At 35.9% G+C, this 20,607-nt stretch overlaps 1 protein-coding gene across 2 annotated transcripts in view; it reads left to right on the forward strand.

Moving 5' to 3' along the window:
- CDKL5 (cyclin dependent kinase like 5) overlaps nt 1-20,607 on the forward strand; it is a 190,631-nt gene that overhangs the window by 50,648 nt on the left and 119,376 nt on the right. For both annotated transcript variants that reach the window (XM_029240581.1, XM_029240582.1), the window contains exons 2-3: nt 7,036-7,265; nt 10,233-10,267. In XM_029240581.1, the coding sequence (XP_029096414.1) occupies nt 7,202-7,265; nt 10,233-10,267 (99 nt within the window). In that variant the 5' untranslated portion in view covers nt 7,036-7,201. The remainder of the gene's footprint in view (nt 1-7,035; nt 7,266-10,232; nt 10,268-20,607) is intronic.

Raw genomic sequence — 20,607 nt, forward strand, 5'->3', positions numbered from 1 at the left:
ATTTTTTTAATAGATTTACCACTTATATATGCATGCCTAGACAATATAGTTTGTAATTCAACTTTGCCTGTTTTAAAACTGTATATAAATGAAATAATACTGTTTTATTAATTTTCTATTGTTTGTGATGAATTACCACAAGCTTAGTGGCTTAAAACAGCACCCATATATTAGCTCACAGCTCTCTAGGTCAGAAGTCTGGCACGGTGTGGCTGGGTTCTCTGCTCAGGATAGCATAAAGCTAGAATCCAGTGTGTTGACTGGGCTGAGTTCTCTTTTGTCCTTGATTAGTTCCAAAGTTGATTTCCAAGATCCAGCTCTTTTGACCTCTTTATTTCTGTGTGTTTTCTATTTCATGAATTTCTGCTCTTAATTATTTCTTTCTTTATACTTTCTTTGGATTTAGTTTGCTGTTCTTTTATTTTAAACCTCTCGAGATAGATGCTTAGTTTATTTTTTTATATTTTGTGATATACGCATGTATGAGGCTTTCAATTCCCTCCCTAAGCATTGTTTTAGCTTCTTCCCATGAATTTGTATTTTTTTAATTTTTATTTTTTAAAAATAAATTTATTTATTTATTTATTTTTGGCTGCGTTGGGTCTTCGTTGCTGCACGCAGGATTTCTCTAGTTGTGGTGAGTAGGGGCTACTGTTCGTTGCGGTGGGTGGGCTTCTCCTTGCAGTGGCTTCTCGTTGTGGAGCACGGGCTCTAGGTGCACGGGCTTCAGTGGTTGTGGCACGTGGGCTCAGTAGTTGTGGCTTGCAGGCTCTAGAGCGCAGCCTCAGTAGTTGTGGCGCATGGGCTTAGTTGCTCTGCAGCATGTGGGATCTTCCCGGACCAGGGCTCGCACCTGTGTCCGCTACATTGGCAGGTGGATTCCTAACCACTGCGCTACCAGGGAAGTCCCTATTTTTGTTACTTCTAAATGTTTGTTATGGTTTCTTCTTTGACTGACTTATGGATTATTTTAAGAATGTGTTTATTAATTTCTAAACATGAATATTTCCTAGTTATTTCTTTTGTGACTAATTTCTTGCATACTTGCATTTTGGAGAGAGATCATCCTTGGATTAAAATCCTTGTAATTTGCTTTGAACTGCATTATAGCCTAGCACTTTATCAGTTTTTGTAAATGTTATGCGTGTGCTTGGGGAAAAAATGATATTCTGCAGTTCTTTGCTATACTTTATATTTTCATTTGCTCAAGTTTTAAAAATGTTTAAAATCTTATGTATCATGGTACTTTTTCTCTTTATACTGTCTGTTGAGTTCCCTTGGTGGTATTCTATTTTCCAGTTCTGGAATTATAATTTATTTTTCCAATTTGTTCTTCTGCCTTTTGGACCTTCCAGTTCTGTCAAAATGTTCAACCCTTGGGCTTTTATTAATTCAACCCTATAGTGGTCTTATAGGCTATTTCTGATAATTCTGATATTATAAGTCTTTCTGGGTCATTTTCTGTTTTGGTCATTTCTGTTAGTTCTTGTTAATGGTATCTTATTACTTTGTGTATCTGGTTATCTTTGATTATGTATTGCACGATGTAAACAAGAAATTATCTGTAACAATGTTGTGATGCCTAGGTTCATGTTACCTTCCTGCAGAGTCCTGCCCCCACTGCCTGCCGCCACCCCTTTCAACCAGACAACTGTGTACTAACAATCTGAATGTGGGACCACCTCAATCCAAGGTACACTTAGAGGTTTATTTAGGTCACTCAGGTGACATAAAGCTGTAATTCAAGTCTGTCCTGGGACTGATTTTTTTTCTGGTTTCCTTTACCAAGGAGTATAGCTCTTTGGGGTTTCAGCTCCAAGTGAGTGGTGCTTATCGTATTTCCTTCTTTTGAAACGCTTTTCAAAAAATTATTTATTTATTTATATACAGCAGGTTCTTATTAGTTATCTATTTTATACATATTAGCGTATATATCTCAATCCCAATCTCCCAATTCATCCCCCCCGCTTTCCTCCCTTGGTGTCCATACGTTTGTTCTCTACATCTGTGTCTCCATTTCTGCCTTGCAAAACGGTTCATCTGTACCATTTTTTTTGAAACACTTTTTTTTTTTTGCTTTACGCGGGCCTCTCACTGTTGTGGCCTGTCCCGTTGCGGAGCACAGGCTCCGGACGCGCAGGCTCAGCGGCCATGGCTCACGGGCGTAGCCGCTCCGCGGCATGTGGGATCTTCCCAGACCGGGGCATGAACCCGTGTCCCCTGCATCGGCAGGCGGACTCTCAACCACTGCACCACCAGGGAAGCCCCTGAAACACTTTTGCCTTTGACCTTTTTGCCCCTGGATTTATAAAGGTTTCAAGAGCAAGTCTGTTTTTCTCCCAATTTTTCTGAATCTTCCTTCAAGTGTCTGTGAGCTAAAACTGTTTTGGGTGATTTGGATTACCTCTCTGGGTTCTATTCTTTTGCCTTGATTTCAGCCAGGTAATTCTTCATAATCTTGTTAAGTCTTCGGGACTTTTTAGGCTGTTCTTTAAAAGTATTCCCTCCAGCATTTGTATTTGTCCTCAAAGGGACATTTCATCCATCATTTAGTTACTTGAAGCTGAAGTGTCTGAGTTTTTCTGCCTTAAAAAAATTAATCAGGGGCTTCCCTGGTGGCGCAGTGGTTGAGAGTCCGCCTGCCGATGCAGGGGACACGGGTTCGTGCCCCGGTCCGGGAAGATCCCACATGCCGCGGAGCGGCTGGGTCCGTGAGCCGTGGCCGCTGAGCCTGCGCGTCTGGAGCCTGTGCTCCGCAACGGGAGAGGCCACAACAGTGAGAGGCCCGCGTACCGCAAAAAAAAAAAAAATTGATCAGCGTTATTCATATAAAATTGTAGTTAAATCCAGTTTGGCATAAATTTTTTTCCTCAGTATGAATACTGGTAGTTAAAAGACTGTTCTTGACACCTATGTTATATATTTACTCACACATTTAAATTCTGATTCCCAGTTTGCATTAGTCGGTTTTGATTTCCATAGAGAATAGGTGGGACCAAATGTTCTTTATATATACATACTTACATACAGAACTTTTGGGGGTGCTGAGTCTCTTAGTAGGAATAATTTAATATTTATCTCTAGTTTCCTTTGAAATTAACCATACCATTATGGACAGAGAGTAGAATATTTAAATGTTTCCTGGGTGTTCTTCCAAATCAGCCGTAGAAAATGAAAGAATGATTCATTCTCAGAAACACTCTGAGCATCTTTTGCCTGGAATGTGACTGACTTAGATCTTCATATGGCTGGCTCGTTCTTGTTATTGATATTTCACCTCAAATGTCACCTTTTTAGAGAGGGGGCTGTCTGTCTGGGTAATCACTCCTTTTTTCTCCCTTCATAACATGTATCACTATATGATAATAATCTTGTATTTTTTTCCTCCCTCAGTAACATGTGAAGCTCCATGAGGGCAAGGACCTTGCCTATCTTGTTCACCACTGTCTCGTGTGTCTTATTTACCCATTCTTTGAATCATGTTAGGCAGTGAGTAATTTTTTGTTTAATAAATGAATGAATAGAATAAATGTTTATTTCTTTTGAAATTGTGACATTATTTTCTCTAGATGTCACAGTCATCCTTTAAAAATTTGTGATTCCATTGAATTAAAGTTGTTTTCTACAATAAGTATAGTGTCTGCTTTCTCTTGCCTTTTTTCAAAAACATTTTTTGGTAAATATTGAATGAAAAATCAGAGAAAAAGAATCTGACCTAAAGTAAATATTAGAGTGACAAATATTTAGCATTAGGGACAACTGTGACTTTGTTATATATTGAGCTGGAAGGAGGTCAGTGTGGCTGGAGTGGAGCAAGCCAAGGGAGAGAAGAGTCAGAGATGACATCAGAGGAGAGAGGGGGTTAAGACCTGGTGGCTTATGTGGACTTTGACTTTCACTCTTAATGATATGGGAGGCCCCTGGAGGGTTTTGAGCAGAGAAGTGACATGGAGGTGGGTTTGGAGCTATAGGGATTTTGGCGTACGGTCTACTTCTGAGCTCTCATATAAGTTCCACTGGCTAATTTGTCTATCTCTGTGCCAAGACCACCCTGTTTTAATTTTTATAGCTCAATTCTTTTTTTAAAATTAATTAATTAATTAATTTTTGGCTGCGTTGGGTCTTTGTTGCTGTGCACGGGCTTTCTCTAGTTGCGGAGAGCGGGGTCTACTCTTCGTTGCAGTGCGCGGGCTTCTCATTGCGGTGGCTTCTCTTGTTGAGGAAAACAGACTCTAGGTGCCCGGGCTTCAGTAGTTGTGGCTCGCGGGCTCTAGCGCGCAGGCTCAGTAGTTGTGGCGCACGGGCTTAGGTGATCCGCAGCATGTGGGATCTTCCTGGACCAGGGCTTGAATCCTCTGCATTGGCAGGCAGATTCTTAACCACTGCACCACCAGGGAAGTCCTATAGCTCAATTCTAACCCTCAGTATATTTGGTAGAGAGTATCTTGCCGGATCCTCCCCTCAAAGCTGAGCCTTCTTATTTTTCTTATTTGGGAGGGTGTTGGCCGTACTTGGAATTCTGCTCTTCCATATATACTTTAGAATCAGATTATTGTAATTCCTCAGAAAACCCTCTTGGGATTCTGATTGGAATTGCATTGACTGTATAGATTAATATGGAGACAATTGATATTCTTATAGTATTGAATTTTCTAGCCTTAAAATGGGGATAACTTCATTGATATGCGTCTTCAATGCCTTTGAATAAAGTTTACATATATATATATATATACACACACACGCACACACATATATATGTGTGATCTATATATGTTATGTGTGTATATGTGTGTGTACATATATATATATATATATATATATATGAATAGAGGTCTTGAGTGTCTTTTATGTTAAATCCTAAGTGCCGTTTTTGTTATTGTAAAGATGATTTTTAAAAATTACATTTTCTGTTTCATAATCATGTTTACAAATACAGTTGATATTTGTGTATTGAGCTTATATTTAGCTACCTTGTTAACACTTATAATTCTAATAATTTGTAGATTCCTTTGAATTGTCTATGTAGACAATAATATCTGTAAATTCTATTACCTTTTCCTCTTTCCAGTCCTATATAGTTTATTCATTTATTTTTTCTTATTTTACTGAGCTGTCTGGAACCCACTAGGAAAATGTTTAATAGTAATGTTAATAATAGTAGGACTTCTTCTCACGTTCTTACTTTTTAAAGGGACTATCTAAAAATTCTACATTTAAGAATGATATTGTAGGTTTTTGTCATACTTTTATCAAGATATGAACTTTTAAAAAGCATTTAATTATGGACATTTTACTCTTTAGAAAGTTTACTACATTCCTACTATTAGTGTACAGAATGGCACACTTTTTCGTGTCAGTACTTTACACCACATGGGGTACTCATATATTTTAAAAGTTTCAAATTTCATAGGCAGCAAAAAAAATTTCTTTACTGGTTTAGATTTATTTCTTCCTTTTAAACCAATATTATATATTGATACAGCTGTTCTTCTTAAAGATAGGTTTTTTTGAAACAAAAGAACTTATTTTGAAATAATTTCAGATTTAAAGTTGTGAAGATGGTATAAAGGATTTCCTGTTTCATAGACCCTTGACCCTTATTCCCCAAATGTTAATATTTTACCATATTTGCTTTATCATTCTCTCTCTCTCTTTCTCTTCCTCCATACACTGTACATATTTTTTTCTGAACGGTTTAAGTTGCAAGCTTTATCTCTAAAAACTTTGGTGTTCTTCCTCTTTTTTTTCTGGTTAAGCTTTTTATTAGACTCTCTTATTCTAGAGATCTGGGCTGTGCCTTATTTATTTATATTATCAAAATTGACATATAACATTGGTGTCAAGTGTACAACATAATGATTTGATATTTGTATGTACTGCAAAATGATCACCACAGTAAGTCTAGTTAACATCCATCACCACACATAGGAACATATTTTTTTCTTGTGATGAGAACTTTTAAGATTTATTCTCTTAGCAACTTTCAAATATACAATACAGTATTATTAACTATAGTCACCATGCTGTACATTGCATCCCTAGGACTTGTTCATTTTATTACTAGAAGTTTGTACCTTTTGTACACCTTCATCCATCTTGTCATTTCTTAAAACAAGAGCATTGTTTTATGTAACCACCTTACTATTGTCAAAACAAAAAAAATTATCATTGATACAATATTACTATCTAATCTGTAGACATTTAAATTTTATCAGTTACCCTTTATAGCAAAAAATTTTTTTTCTTGTCTAGGGTCCAATCCAGGATCATGCATTATATTTAGTTATCATGACTCTTAATCTTCTTTTCTGGAACAGTTACTCAGTTGTTCCTTGTCTTTCATGATGTAGACGTTTTTAAAGAATACACGTCTGTTATTGAGTAGAATGTCCCTTAGTTTGGGCTTGTCTGTTGCTGCCTATGGTTAGATTCATGTTTTACCTTTTGGAAGAATGTATGTGTGTATGTATATTTACATACACATTTATATCTATTTCTACATCTGTCTATATTAAGAACTGACCCTATATGGTTAACTCTTATTTCCAAGCTTTCCCCCTTGTCATCTTTGTAACTTCCTTTTATGAGAATGAAACCAAACCCACATTGTCCACAGTGTATTTACTTATTTGCTCAATCCTAGAATATACATGAAAAAGTTTCATATCTCTGTGTAAAAACAAATAACTGAGTATAATATTTGTTTATATTTCTTTTTGTCTTTAGCTCAAGGAGAGTATGTAGTTAAAATACTGCTTTCAGAAGTTACCTGGGGTTAATTCTTTTCCCCCAGCCTCCTTCAGTGTAGTTATATTATTCATTTCAAATATAGTTAGGTACATTTTTTCATTTGTGTTTCATTTTGGGTTCTTCCCTCCTATTATTATTAGCAGCAGTAGCAGTAGCAGTAGTAGTAGTAGTAGTAGTATATGAAACATTAATGTGGTTTTAAAAGAACTGTACAAGAAGATTGGTTAGGTTATTAGAGTACTGAGAAATAAAACTTATGACTTTTAATTGTGTTTGTTCTTTCAGGGAATCATTTAATACTTCACATTAGGACAAATATGTGAAAGTTCCTGCCAACCTGTGAGAATTTCTTCCTTTGGACATTTTTTGTTCTACTTACTGTACAACTTTCTTAGAAGTTCTTTTTTGATGCCATGTTCTGTGGCTTGCATCAAAAGAGGAGTTTGTCTTCATGAAGATTCCTAACATTGGTAATGTGATGAATAAATTTGAGATCCTTGGGGTTGTAGGTGAAGGTAAGTTTAGCATTCCTTGAGTTTTTGAGCAATGTACAATTATATCTACCACCAAAAAAGTTATTAATTCAGATTCTGTTAACTTAACCTTTATCAATTCACATATGTGCCTAAGAGTAAAATATTAAAAGTAAAATTACTCTTAAACTATTTGGGTCTTATTCTCCAATTGAACGTTAATAACATTTAAAAATCCTTTAAAGTTTAAGAAATCAGATTTCTTAAGGCTGCCTTCATTTCATTCTTTTCATTAGCAATCATGATTTCTTTAGTCTACATTTTTTGGTTACATTTACTTTTTATGTCAGCTAGGCTTATTTTGACTAACTTAAAATTTGTATGTTAAATTTTCCTTAATACATGATAAATAAATGAATAAATAACTTCTATTTGTCTTTGAGAATAACAAACCACATTTTATAAATTCTGAACCACACAATTTGGTCTTGTTTTTGTTATTTTTTCCCGTACGCGGGCCTCTCACTGTTGTGGCTTCTCCCGTTGTGGAGCACAGGCTCCGGACGCGCAGGCTCAGCGGCCATGGCTCACGGGCCCAGCCGCTCCGCGGCACGTGGGATCCTCCCGGACCAGGGCACGAACCTGTGTCCCCTGCATCGGCAGGCGGGCTCTCAACCACTGTGCCACCAGGGAAGCCCAATTTGGTCATTTTTTAACATCTCTGAAATCAGATGTGTGTTATAATCAGTAGCATGTCATGGTTTGATTGACAGCACTTTTTCTTTCCTAGCAGTAATGCTTATAATCAGTGATACCAATTTGATGAAATATGGTAATTCATTTTCATAAATCTTCCTGATTCTTCCTTGTTAGTTTTTTTTTTTTTTTTTGGTACGCGGGCCTCTCACTGCTGTGGCCTCTCCCGTTGCGGAGCACAGGCTCCGGACGCACAGGCTCAGCGGCCATGGCTCACGGGCCCAACCGCTCCGTGGCACGTGGGATCCTCCCGGACCGGGGCACGAACCCATGTCCCCTGCGTCGGCAGGCGGACTCCCAACCACTGCGCCACCAGGGAAGCCCCTTGTTAGTAATTTTTGCTCTTGGCTTAAAGGTAACTTTATGGTGATTTTGATAAATGATTCTGTTAACACGATATAAGTGATTTATAATTATGGTTTCTTAGCATCTATATCTTTAAAGCAAATATTACAAAAACTTGATATTTCAGAATTTTCAAGTATATTTTGAATTTCAAAAGAAGTTTTAAAATTTACCTATGTCAACAGGATAGTTGTTCTGGATTTTAATATTAAGTTGTTAAATCCTTTTCAAATAAATAGAAACAATTAAAATATTGACTAATCATTGGGTGTTTGCTTCAGGGTCCGAAGTTTGAAACCATATAAAAAGAATGGATCCTTCTTCCTTCACCAGTCAACTCCTTTTCCTGTTTTTCATTGATATTAATTATGTAGATAAAATTCATTTTCAATGTGTTATCTACTATTAATTTTATAATACCTGCTTTCTTTATTATTTTTATTTTTGTTTTTTCAAAAGTATTATAGAGACATGCCGTAAAGCTACTTGCTGGAGAAGGTCAGCTCCTTGGGTGTAACAGGGTTGGAATGTTCCAGATTCTGGGCCTAAGATTTTCTGGATCATAGCCTTGTTTTTCTTAGTATACCCATAGGTGATAATCTTCTCAGGGATCGGCTTAGATTAACTAAAACTACCAGACTGTTACATAAATCAGAATATGTCAGCTTTAAATTGTAGTCAGAACCATCATTGCTATATGTTTTTTTTTCTTTGTAAACTACCTCAGATGCTTTTCTGACTATGAAATACATATATATTAAGGTAATTAAAAACTGTCAAGCAAACTCTATGTCCCTGCAGCCTAAGCAGTGCATTTTTACCCCACAGAAAAACTAGCATGGGCAGTTAAATGAGGATTGGATGATTGCCTGGTGATTGTGGAGTTGAGTTGGATGGCTGTAATGGCTGGGTTCATCCTAACTGTGATAATAAGATTCATCCATCTCTACCGGGTGAGGGAGACTTATTCTGGCTCTCCAGGCTCTGTTGGAGACACATTTCCTAATGTCATCTCCCTGAAGTCCTCTTCTCAGAGATGAACACGGGCTTTGCCTGTCTGTAAATGTCAATCATTTCTACAAACTTTAGTTATCATATATTATATTTTGATTCTCCTAATTAGATTTTTTCACATTATAACTTTTGCCTCAATTTCCTTGCTGTCAACTCTGTGTTTTGCCTCTAAGGAAGTAGCTTACTGGCTAGTTAATAGTATAAGTAACCCAAAAGCTAGTGATGTATCTCATTTGAAATATATCAAAGAAAGTGGGAGTGCTTGGCTATAAATGGCCAGAGATCCTTGGACCCCTCTGCTGGTGCCTTTGATTTTAATATTTATGGCAAAAATGTAGCAACTCCTACTAGTTATTGATTGGAATGCTGAGGTGAGGCCTGTACTATTTTGCCAGTCAGGGAAAACATTCCAGTATCTTAGAAGAGAATTTAAATGTCTCCTAGGACAGCGAACGTATTTGGTAGGCTCCATGCTTGAGCCTACCTTTGTGAAACCATTAACTCTTAAAGTTTGAGTTCCCTAGAATCTTTTGAGGTGATTTTAATTTACTCTTAAAGTTGTTATGTCCAAATCTTGTCTCTAGAAATTTTTAAACTTAAGTTTAAAAAAGAAAAGTGAAATTTTCTTTAAAAAGAGAAACATTTAAGAATATGCACTTGTTGGGGAAATGGGTTGCTTATACTCTTGGTTTATAAAAAATGTATAATAAATATTCATGCTCTCTTTGTATATGGCTCATTGCATTATCACTGCAGAATATTATCATTTTAGGAATCATTATTATACCATATATTGATAACCAATGTAAATATAATAGAACTTTGATTCTACAGTCTCCAAGAGCTGTAATTTGTATACGTGCCCCTAATTGTTTACTTCTTTTTTTATTATAGGAGCCTATGGAGTTGTACTTAAATGCAGACACAAGGCAAGTACATAATTTTTAAAAAGAAGATATCTATATATGTTTAACTGTTTTGAAACTAATGTAGTGTTCTGTGCATGTGGGCATATAATTACAACTGGCTATGATGGTGATGATGCTTAATAAAGGAGAATTAATATGGGAACCCTGAAAAAAGAGACTTCTTTGGGTAAGCTTTATCATGATTAAGTAGTTAGTTCTTTACAGTCATGTGCTCTTTTTTTCAACTGGCCTATGTGTAGGTGAAAAGCTGCCTAATGGGAAGAGAGAAAAGATGGTAGAGAAGAAATCAAAGTAGTGACAGATTTAATTTATGTTCAAGTACTTAAGAGCAAGGAGGAGTTTCATGTCAACATTTTTCTTGTAGACCCAATAACTTAGACTGCTTATTGGGTCAGAATCCAGATTTTGAAGGGTAGTGTATAGGTGTTTGGTTATGAAATAGGGCTTGGGGTAATAGTGTATGATTATGACTGTTAGCTATGGTTGATCACCCTTGAACAGCCTTGAAATGAATCTTATATATATAGATTATTTGACTATGATTAATAATCACCAGTTATTCAGGGAGGTTATTTCAAGTTTCCATAGGTGTTGCTCAGTGTTGAGCATGTTTTACTCAGAGACTACCGTTAAGATGGCAAGTGTTGAAGCTGTAACAATTTCAAACATTAGGTTAAATATTTTTCTATTATGGTATACCTAGTTTGAATATTAATATCTGGCCTCATACTATTTTGTGTATAATTTGTAAAGACCAAGGTTTAAAGATTTTTGGGATATTTTATAATGATATAATTTATATCTGAGATGAGCTTAGCAATTTAGTCTAAGCCATTTAATTTAAACTCTCAAATCTGTCAATCTGTCATAACATATATGTATGTGTGTGTGTGTATACACACACAAAGATGATATAATTTTTATGTTTGCTTTTTCTTTCCCATTGTACAAAATATTACTTACATTTTGAATTTAAGGCTTCATGACAGTTGATGTATTTTGGGTTTTACATCACAAATCTCTTTAATTCAAAGAATTTTCTATTATTCTTGAAATTGGGTGTTTGAGTTATTTTATGTTGATAATAGTTATCTGAAGATCTCTGCCAGTAAATCCTAAAAAAATGGTTTGAATACTGTTGGCTGTTGATTCAGGATGCTAAGAATTTAAAATAATAAATTAAATGTAATCAAAATAAATTTAGCACCTTAAATTCCTAATTAAGAAATATCACTGCAGTTTGAAATTAAACAAATAGAAAGCTCTCTAGTGAAGTGCTGTGCTTTTAAGGAGGTGCCTTGAGTTAAAATAAATTTAGGAAGCTTTAAAAAAGTAAAATTCTTGGGTAGATACTACTCAGGGGAAATAGGTTGTTAGTGTCCAAATTAAATTTGACTCTTTAATGAACATAATACTCCTTTTTGTACTATGGCTCTGTTGATACAACATAGCAAATGGAAGCTTCAGTTCTTAGTCTTAATCCTTGAATTTTAAAACCCAGGAATTTCTGATATATAATGACAAATCTTCCAACAATATTTTCTCTCAGTCGTTGTCACACTTCTTCCCGTGACCTTTTCCCCTATACTTTCTTTTTTTTAATTAAAAAAATTTAAAAAAATTTTTAATAGATCTTTATTGGAGTATAATTGCTTCACGATACTGTGTTAGTTTCTGTTGCACAACAGAGAATCAGCCATATGCATGACCTTATCTAAGCTCTCCTGCCTTTTATGTACAAATAAAGTTTATTAGTTGAATATATTGTTTTTATCTTTCCATATATCTGGTTTACTCATTTGTTAAAACATGCTTGTTAACTGTACCTCATTCTCATAATACACACTATTAGTGCCAGCAAGATGGGCTCAGAGTGAAAGTGGACGAGAACAGGCATCTCTGCTCTTGGGAAACCGACTCTAAACGTGAACTCTGATTCTTAGTGGCCATGTGCAAGGCATTTTGAATTACAAGGATGAATAAACCATAGTTTTCTTGCCCTTATATGTCTTATGGTCTGTCTGAATAGATAGAAGAATAGATAAAAAATAACCTGTGAGATTGCTGCAAATGAGATTGCATCTAAAAAAATACCTCTTTTTTACTGCCCTTCACTAAATGAGGGCCCTACAGACCACCTGTCTGAGTATCGTTGCTTTTTCCTTTCATGTACCTAAAAAGATAGCACTGGATGGAAAATTTGAAGCATAAATTAGTACCTAACTCAGAGTAATATAAAATTCTTTCTAGAATTTGCAACTGTTTAGTCATTAGACTTCTTACAGTATACCCTTTTTTCAGCTAGAATCAGACCTTCAGATCTTTACCCCACTGTCCAAAAATAGAGAATTTGATGCTTCTGATAAGATTTACCCGTTAGGATCAAACGAATGGATAACTATGAAATCTCATAGTCAAAAATGGATATAATCCTCCCTTTTGTGCTTATTATGTGTAAAGTGATCATGCCCATATATTTTGCATACCTTTTAAATTTTTAATAAAATGCTTATAAAAATGTATAAATCAGGTCTCTTGTGATTACTTACACAGGTATGTGATCACATGCATAAATTTGATCTGTTTCTGAGAATGTTGGCTATGATTGTATATATAACTAAATAATTCCTAGCATATGGTGTATTTGAACAAGTATGAAAGAAAGTCACTGTTTTAATCTGTGTCCTGTTGCAAGAAGTTTAGAGGTCATGTTTATAAACAGATATATCTTGTCTTTTGTGAACATAATATGATGTTGGGCTATTCCAGACCAAAGATCATACTCCTTAATTTACTGAAATAAATGCTGCCCAATTAAAAAAGAAAAATGTAACTGTACTTTCTTTTTGACAACTTCTGTTTATTATATATACATATTGGCATGTATATGAACACTCTTAGCAGTGACTCTTAAACTCTTTATGGAGCTTTATGATTACTCGCACTTGGAAGAAGTTCTGGCTTGGACCTTTGCCCTGTAAATATGCATTGCTGATTTTCTTTTTCTTTACGTGTCTGCTTTGAAGTGCCTGTGAGAGGGGAGGCATGTTTCACAGTACACTTTTCTTCCCAGAAACCCAAAAAGGTCATCCTCACAACAAAGTAGGGAGAATGGAATAGGGTTGAAATAGGGAGATGCGATTAGAACTTGAGGCAAGAGAGAGGATAGAGAGAGGTTGGAGATTGATGCTAATTGAGCCTAGGACAGTGAAGTGCTGATTCATGTAGTTCCTTTCCTATGGCTGGGGTTGACTTATGAGAAGTGTTTGTTTGTTTTGAAGTAGTAGGTAACGAATGCCCTTGAATAGCTAGTTATACAAAGCTGTGAACAATCCAGTACTGGGGTACAGCTGTAAGTATTGAATAAATGATAAACTTGACTTAAATTACAGAACCAAAAAGGAAGGACACTGTAGAGAGCTTTTGCACAGTGGTGGGTCCCTGTGGAGGGATTAAAGATGATCCCAAGGATTTGTGGTAAGCTGGAAAAGCATTGGTATCATTTATCTGACTGGGAAACTTGTAAAGGGTGTATAAGTTTGGAGGGAGAGATAATGAGTTTGGCTTTCATAATAAAGAATAAAATGTCAACAGAATACCAAACCTGATATTAGTAAAGACCACATATTGAGCATCTACCATATATGGTAGATAGGCACTCTGTTTGATGTTTTACGTTTAATCCCCACAATCCCCACTCTCATCCTTATTTTACATATGAGGAAACTGAGTCAGAGAGAGGCTATGTAACTGGGCCAAGATTATGCAGCTGATAAGTGGCGAAACCAGGCTTTGATCTGACTCCAGAAATGGCTACCTTGAACCTGAGATGGAAGTGTGAAATGATATGAACCTTCCAAGAGGGAGTACAGAGCAGTGTGAAAGACATGTTTAAAATGATCATACTGAAAGGAGAGGGAGTAGACCTCTTGAAAGCAAGGAAGAAAGATTTTTTTTTAATGGTATTCACCAATAGTGTTAAAAATCCATAAAAAAGATCCATAATGATAAGGATTGAGGGGTGAGAAAATCCATTTCATTTAAGAATGCCATTTATTAATGACTTCTTTAAGTCAAATGATACATTAATGCCACATTGCAAGAGGATAAGGAGAGAGTAGATAGAGAAGATCTGGATTGTGTCATTTTTCTCTTTTGAGAGTTGTAGGAAGAGTAGATTTGATTAAATATTTTCTAGGTAGGAATACCCATATTTTCCCCTACTAAAAGGCATTCTTTGGATGTTTGTTATTACTTAATATTCACAAATTTGTCTTTTGTTATAAGCCTTCATTTTTAGCAAGCAATATGCATTTTGGATTAGTGATTCCATTTTTCTTTTTCAGATTAATTTTATTTTTTCACCAAAAAGCTGAATGATGATTTGGTTACTTTTTTTTAATCAAACTATTTTGAGAAGATGCTTGAGGAAAAGTCAATGAACCATTATCAATTTAACAGATTATTTATAGTTGCCATCTAAAACCATACAGTTATTTTCTACTAGACCAAAATAAACTTATTTTTTCAGGTTGTTGCCCACATTAAATAAAACAGGTGTTTTTCTTTAATTTTTAGTTTTAGGTTTTACATGTTATTAGAGTTTTTAAAACTTAAAAAAGATGTCAACAATGAGAAACAGAATATATGGGATATTATATTATTTACTTTGTCACTTTATTCCTCCTTATTTAAATAAAAATAAGATGTGGTTTCTTGCTTTTGTGTGCAAAATTTCTAGCGTTTGAAGAAGATTATAGCGAGGCTTGGGGTTTTTCATAAAGATTGTAAGAAGCTGGAAGTATTTCAGTATTAATTGATTATTTTATCATAATCTTTTTTTAAGTAATTGCACTGTCTGAAATTATGTGAATTTACTGCAGGTTATGAAGATTAATGAGATATCAATATTAAACTGGACTCCAGGTCAGGAACAAAGATAGTAGGAATCATTGATGGGGGAAAACATCTGCCTCTTCTTACAGAGGCACTCATGTAGAACCATTACTTCTGTGTGGTTTCCTCTCTTGACCGGGTTTTTGTTTCTGATCCAATTGACTGTAGAACAGTCTCTGGAACACGACAAAAGTCTCACCAAAATCATACTTCTTTGTACTATAATATTTTGTATTTCCAATTCTGCTAGTCTGTTGATATAGGAAAAACTACCCATGTTTCTGTTGTCTTGTTATCAGTAAAAGAAACAATGGCTCAGGTGTCAATTTCCAGTTGAGTCTGACTTCTTCAGGGAACCAGAAGAATCTGGGGCTTTTGCAGGCTTCCTGGTTGCCTTTATCCTCATCGTCCTAATCTGGATTTTTTTGTTTGTTTGTTTTTTAGTAAATGAGATAAGGGAATGGTCAAATTAGAACTAGCCCCACTACTAGCTCTGCATGCATTGTCTACACAGAAGACTTTACCTCATTTGTCCTTCTTATAGTGACTCAGTCCCCCCCCACTCCACAGCCCCCCAGTCTAGAGGACGAGTTGGCTGGAGCACTAGATGGACTTTAAAGTCCCCTTTTCTGCCAATCATAAAACATAATTATTTCCTTCTTTAAGAGAACATTCTTGGGACTTCCCTGGTGGTCCAGTGGTTAAGACTCTGTGCTCCCAGTGCAGGGGGCCCGGGTTCAATCCCTGATCGGGAAACTAGGTCCCACATGCCTGCACACCACAACTAAGACCCGGAGCAGTCAAATAAATAAATTAATAAATATTAAAAAAAGAGAGAGAGAGAGAGAACATTCTTTCTACATCTTCTTAAGATGAGTAATTTCATTAGTCTTTGATAAATGTCTCTGCTTAAGGGATTTAACTAGTTCTTTAATGTGACTTTAAAACTTCAGGAACCAAAAATGAGTGTGAATCATTTTTCTACACAGCCTGAAATATATATTCACTGGAAATGTAAGAAAAGGAACTGATCAACAAATGCCCGTATAGTGGACACTTTTAAATAGTTAAGCATAACTCTTTATCATTTGTTGAAATCAGTAACTGGAAAGTAGTACGTGGGGATCTATTTTTATATAAAAAGTAACCCACCCATGAAATACCACTAGAAGCTATAGTTCATATTCTGCAGTGCTTTTGAGCTTTACTATTTCTTTTTTTTTTAAATTTATTTTTATTTTATTTTATTTATTTTTTGGCTGTGTTTGGTCTTTGGTGCTGTGCACGAGCTTTCTTTAGTTGCAGCAAGCAGGGGCTACTCTTTGTTGCAGCACGCGGGCTTCTCATTGCAGTGGCTTCTCTTGTTGCGGAGCACAGGCTCTAGGCGCACAGACTTCAGTAGTTGTGGCTCACGGGCTCAGTAGTTGTGGCTCATGGGCTCTAGAGTGCAGGCTCAGTAGTTGTGACGCACGGGCTTAGTTGCTCCATGGCATGTGGGATCTTCCTGGACCAGGGCTCGAACTCGTGTCCCCTGCATTGGCAGGCAGAATCTTAACCACTGCGCCACCAGTGAAGCCCACTATTTCTTAATTTAAAGGTTTGTTTCCTATGTTAAAGCATTTTAATTAAAAAAATCAAATTAAATTTTTTTTCTACCTCCTGTACTTAAAGCACTGTGTTCTAGGCATGGTATTACAAAGTAAAATTCAACCAAATATTTGTTTAAGAAAAATCTATTGAGTGCCTGTGGGCCAAATCTGGCCTGCCACTTATTTTATGGAACATAGCCATACTCGTTCATTTACATATTTTCTATGGGTGCTTTTGCGCTAAAATGACAGAGTTAAGTAGTTGCAACAGAGACCGTATGACATACACAGCCTAAAATACAGTGTTTATTTTGTGGCCCTTCCTAAACAGAAAAAGTTTGCTGACTTCTAATGCTGAGCAGCCCTAACTAGGAGAATACAGTGGAAACAGCATAATGGCCTCAGTGGACCAACAATCTCAGTTTCTATTTGTCTCTTTGCCCTTGGTGCTCTTGGAGTCTGAGGAATAGAATTAATAAAGTGTGGAACTTCCACTGAAAATTACTTTTCCCTCGAGCTGGGCTTGGGTAAATCTTTTGGCTGGCTAAGTAGGAAATTTTATATTGGTTACCTCGTTCATGATCAACTGTCAGAACGGAGAAGTGGACTTTGCTAGGAACTGGGCATACAGAGACACATACAATCTATTCACCCTGACTGTGTTCCATCACTGGCCTGAATAGCTCTCTTTTCATCCAAAATGAATACAGAGAAGAAAACAGTCTCCACTGAGACTATGAAAGATTACTTGAGTTCAAGAGAAGGACATTCGCACAAATATGAAGAGTTAAATTCTTTGGAGACAAAAAAACTTGAGATAGCTTCCTAATATAATTCAAGTGGCCATAAATGAGAAATTAAGTTAAGAAGCAATAGTAATAATCTCTGTTTCAAGTACCTCTTAACTTCCAGGCATTGTGCTATGCTAGGTGCTTTTTTTTTTTTTAATATAAATTATTTATTTATTTATTTGTTTTTGGCTGCGTTGGGTCTTTGTTGCTGTGAGCAGGGGGCTACTCTTCATTGAGGTGTGCGGGCTTTTCACTGCGGTGGCTTCTTGTTGCAGAGCACAGGCTCTAGGTGTGCAGACTTCAGTAGTTGTGGCTCGTGGGCTCTAGAGGGCAGGCTCAGTAGTTGTGGCACATGGGCTTAGTTGCTCCACGGCATGTGGGATCTTCCCGGACCAGGGATCGAACGTGTGTCCCCCTGCATTGGCAGGCGGATTCTTAACCACTGTGCCACCAGGGAAGTCCTATGCCAGGTGCTTTATTTTCATTACTCTTTAGATCCTCATAGCAACTATAAAAGTTAGAAAGAATTACCTTCCTTTAACATGAGGGAAACTGATGCTCAAATATAATAGGTTAATTTCCTGAAGACCATACAAGTTAGTAGGTGGTAGAGCCAGGAAGTAAGCCTCATAGACCCATCTTCTTTTTTTGTTTTTTAATCGATGAATAGTTGATTTACAATGTTGTGACCTTTTTTAAAATAAAAATTGAGGTAAAATTCACGTAATGTAAAACCAACCATTTTAAAGTGTACAACTCAGTAGCATTTAGTACATTCACAATATTGTACAATCACTACCTCTGTCAAGTTCCAAAACACTTATCACCCCAAAAGAAAACCCCATACCCATTAAGTACTCACTCCCTGTTTCTCCCTCTCTCTATCCCTAGCAAACACCAATCTGATTTTTCTATAGACCTATTCTGGATATTTCATATAAATAGAATCATATACAATTTGTGACCATTTGAGTTTGACTTCTTTCACTTAGTGTAATGTTTTTGAGGTTCATCCATGTAGCCTGTATCATTACTTCATTCCTTTTTTTATGACTGAGTCATATTCTGTTGTATGGACATATCACATTTTGTTTATCCATTTATCTGTGGATGGACATTTGGGTTGTTTTCACCTTTTGATTATCGTGAATAGTGTTGCTGTGAACATTTGTGGTCAAGTTTTGTTTGAGTCCCCGTTTTCAGTTCTTTTGGGATATACGGCAAGAAGTGGAAATACTAGCTAGGTATATGGTAATTCTGTGTTTAACTTTTTTGAGGAACCACAAAACTGTTTTCCTCAGTGACTGCAGCACTTTACATTCTTGCCAGCACTGTACAAAGGTTCCAATTTCTCCACATCCTCGCCAACACTTGTTTCCTTATTTTTTTTTATTGTAGCCATCCTAGTTGATGTAAAATGGTATCATTTTGTGGTTTTGATTTGCATGACACTAATGATTAGTGATGTTGGACATGTTTTCATGTGCTCTTGGCTATTTGTATGTCTTTGGAGAAATGTCTAGTCAAGTCCTTTGCCCATTTTTTGATTAGGTTATTTCAACCATTTGTTGAAAGGACTTCTTTCTCCATTGGGTTGCCTCTGCTTCTTTATCAAAGATCAGCTGTGTTTGTGTTGAGTCTAGTTTGGGGTTCTATGTTATGTTTCATTGATTTGTGTGTCTATTCTTCACCAATATCATACTGTCTCGATTTACTGTAGCTTTGTAGTAAGTCTTAAAGTCAGGTAGTGTCAGTCCTCCAGTTTTGTTGTTCTTTTTCAGTATTGTGTTGGCTATTCCAGGTCTTTTGCCTTTCTATTTTATCTTTTAAATCAGTTTGTTGATATCCACAAAATAGCTTGCTAGGATTGGGATCGCATTGAATCTGTAGATCAAGTTGAGAATTGACATCTTAACAATATTGTGTGTTCTAATCAATGACCACAGAATATGTCTCCATTTGATTTTTCTCTCTTTGATTTCTTTCAACAAAGTTATTTAATTTTTCACATACATATCTTACATTGTTTTGTTAGATTTATACCTAAGTACTTTTTTTCTTTTGGTGATAATATAAATGGTATTGTTTTTAATTTTTAAATTCCAGTTGTTCCTTGCTGGTATATAGGAAAGTGATTGACTTTTGTATGTTAGCTTTGTATCCTGTGACCTAGAATTGCGTATTAGTTCCAGTGTTTTTTGGGGGGTAAATTCTTTGGGATTTTCTTCATAATCAGTCATGTCATCTGCGAACAAAATAGTTTTACTTCTTCTTTCCCAATCTGTATACCTTTTACTTCCTTTATGTGTCTTGTATTAGTTATGACTTCCAGTACAATGTTTAATACAGATGGTGAGAGAGGACATTCTTGTCTGGTTCCTGAGCTTAGTGGGAAGGCATGCAGTTTCTTACCATTAAATACGATGTTAACTGTAGGTTTCTTGTAGATGTTCTTTATCAAGTTGAGGAAGTTCTCTCTATTCTTAGATTGCTAAGAGTATTTATCACAAATGGGTATTGGGTTTTGTCAAATGCTTTTCTGTATCACTTGGTATGATCATGTGGTGTTTTTACTTTCATCTGTTGATTATGAATTGATTTTAGGATGCTGAACCAGCTTTGCATACCTGGGATAAATCCCATGTAGTTGAGATGTGTATTTCTTTTTATACATTGCTGGATTTGATTTGGTAATATTGGTTGAGGATTTCTACATCTGTGTTCATGTAGTTTGCCTTTCTTTAATGTCTTTATCTAGTTTTGGTATTGGTAATACCATACATAACGTGTCCTCATAGAGTAAGCTTTGAAGTGTTTCTCTACTTCTGTTTTCTGGAAGAGATTGTAGAGAATTTCTTCCTTAAATGTTTGGTAGAATTCACCAGTGAAACCATCTAGGTGTGGGACTTTCTTTCTGGGAAGTTTATTAATTATTGTTTGAGTTTCTTCCATAGATAAAGGCCCATTCAGATTATCTGTTATTCCTTGTGTAAATTTTGATAGTTTGTATCTTTTAAGGAATTGGTCCACTTATCTAAGTTATAAAATGTGTAGGCATAGATTT

This window comes from Monodon monoceros, unplaced genomic scaffold (genome assembly GCF_005190385.1).
Source record: "Monodon monoceros isolate NGI ecotype Baffin Bay Population unplaced genomic scaffold, NGI_Narwhal_1 Super_Scaffold_22, whole genome shotgun sequence".
Taxonomy (NCBI): domain Eukaryota; kingdom Metazoa; phylum Chordata; class Mammalia; order Artiodactyla; family Monodontidae; genus Monodon; species Monodon monoceros.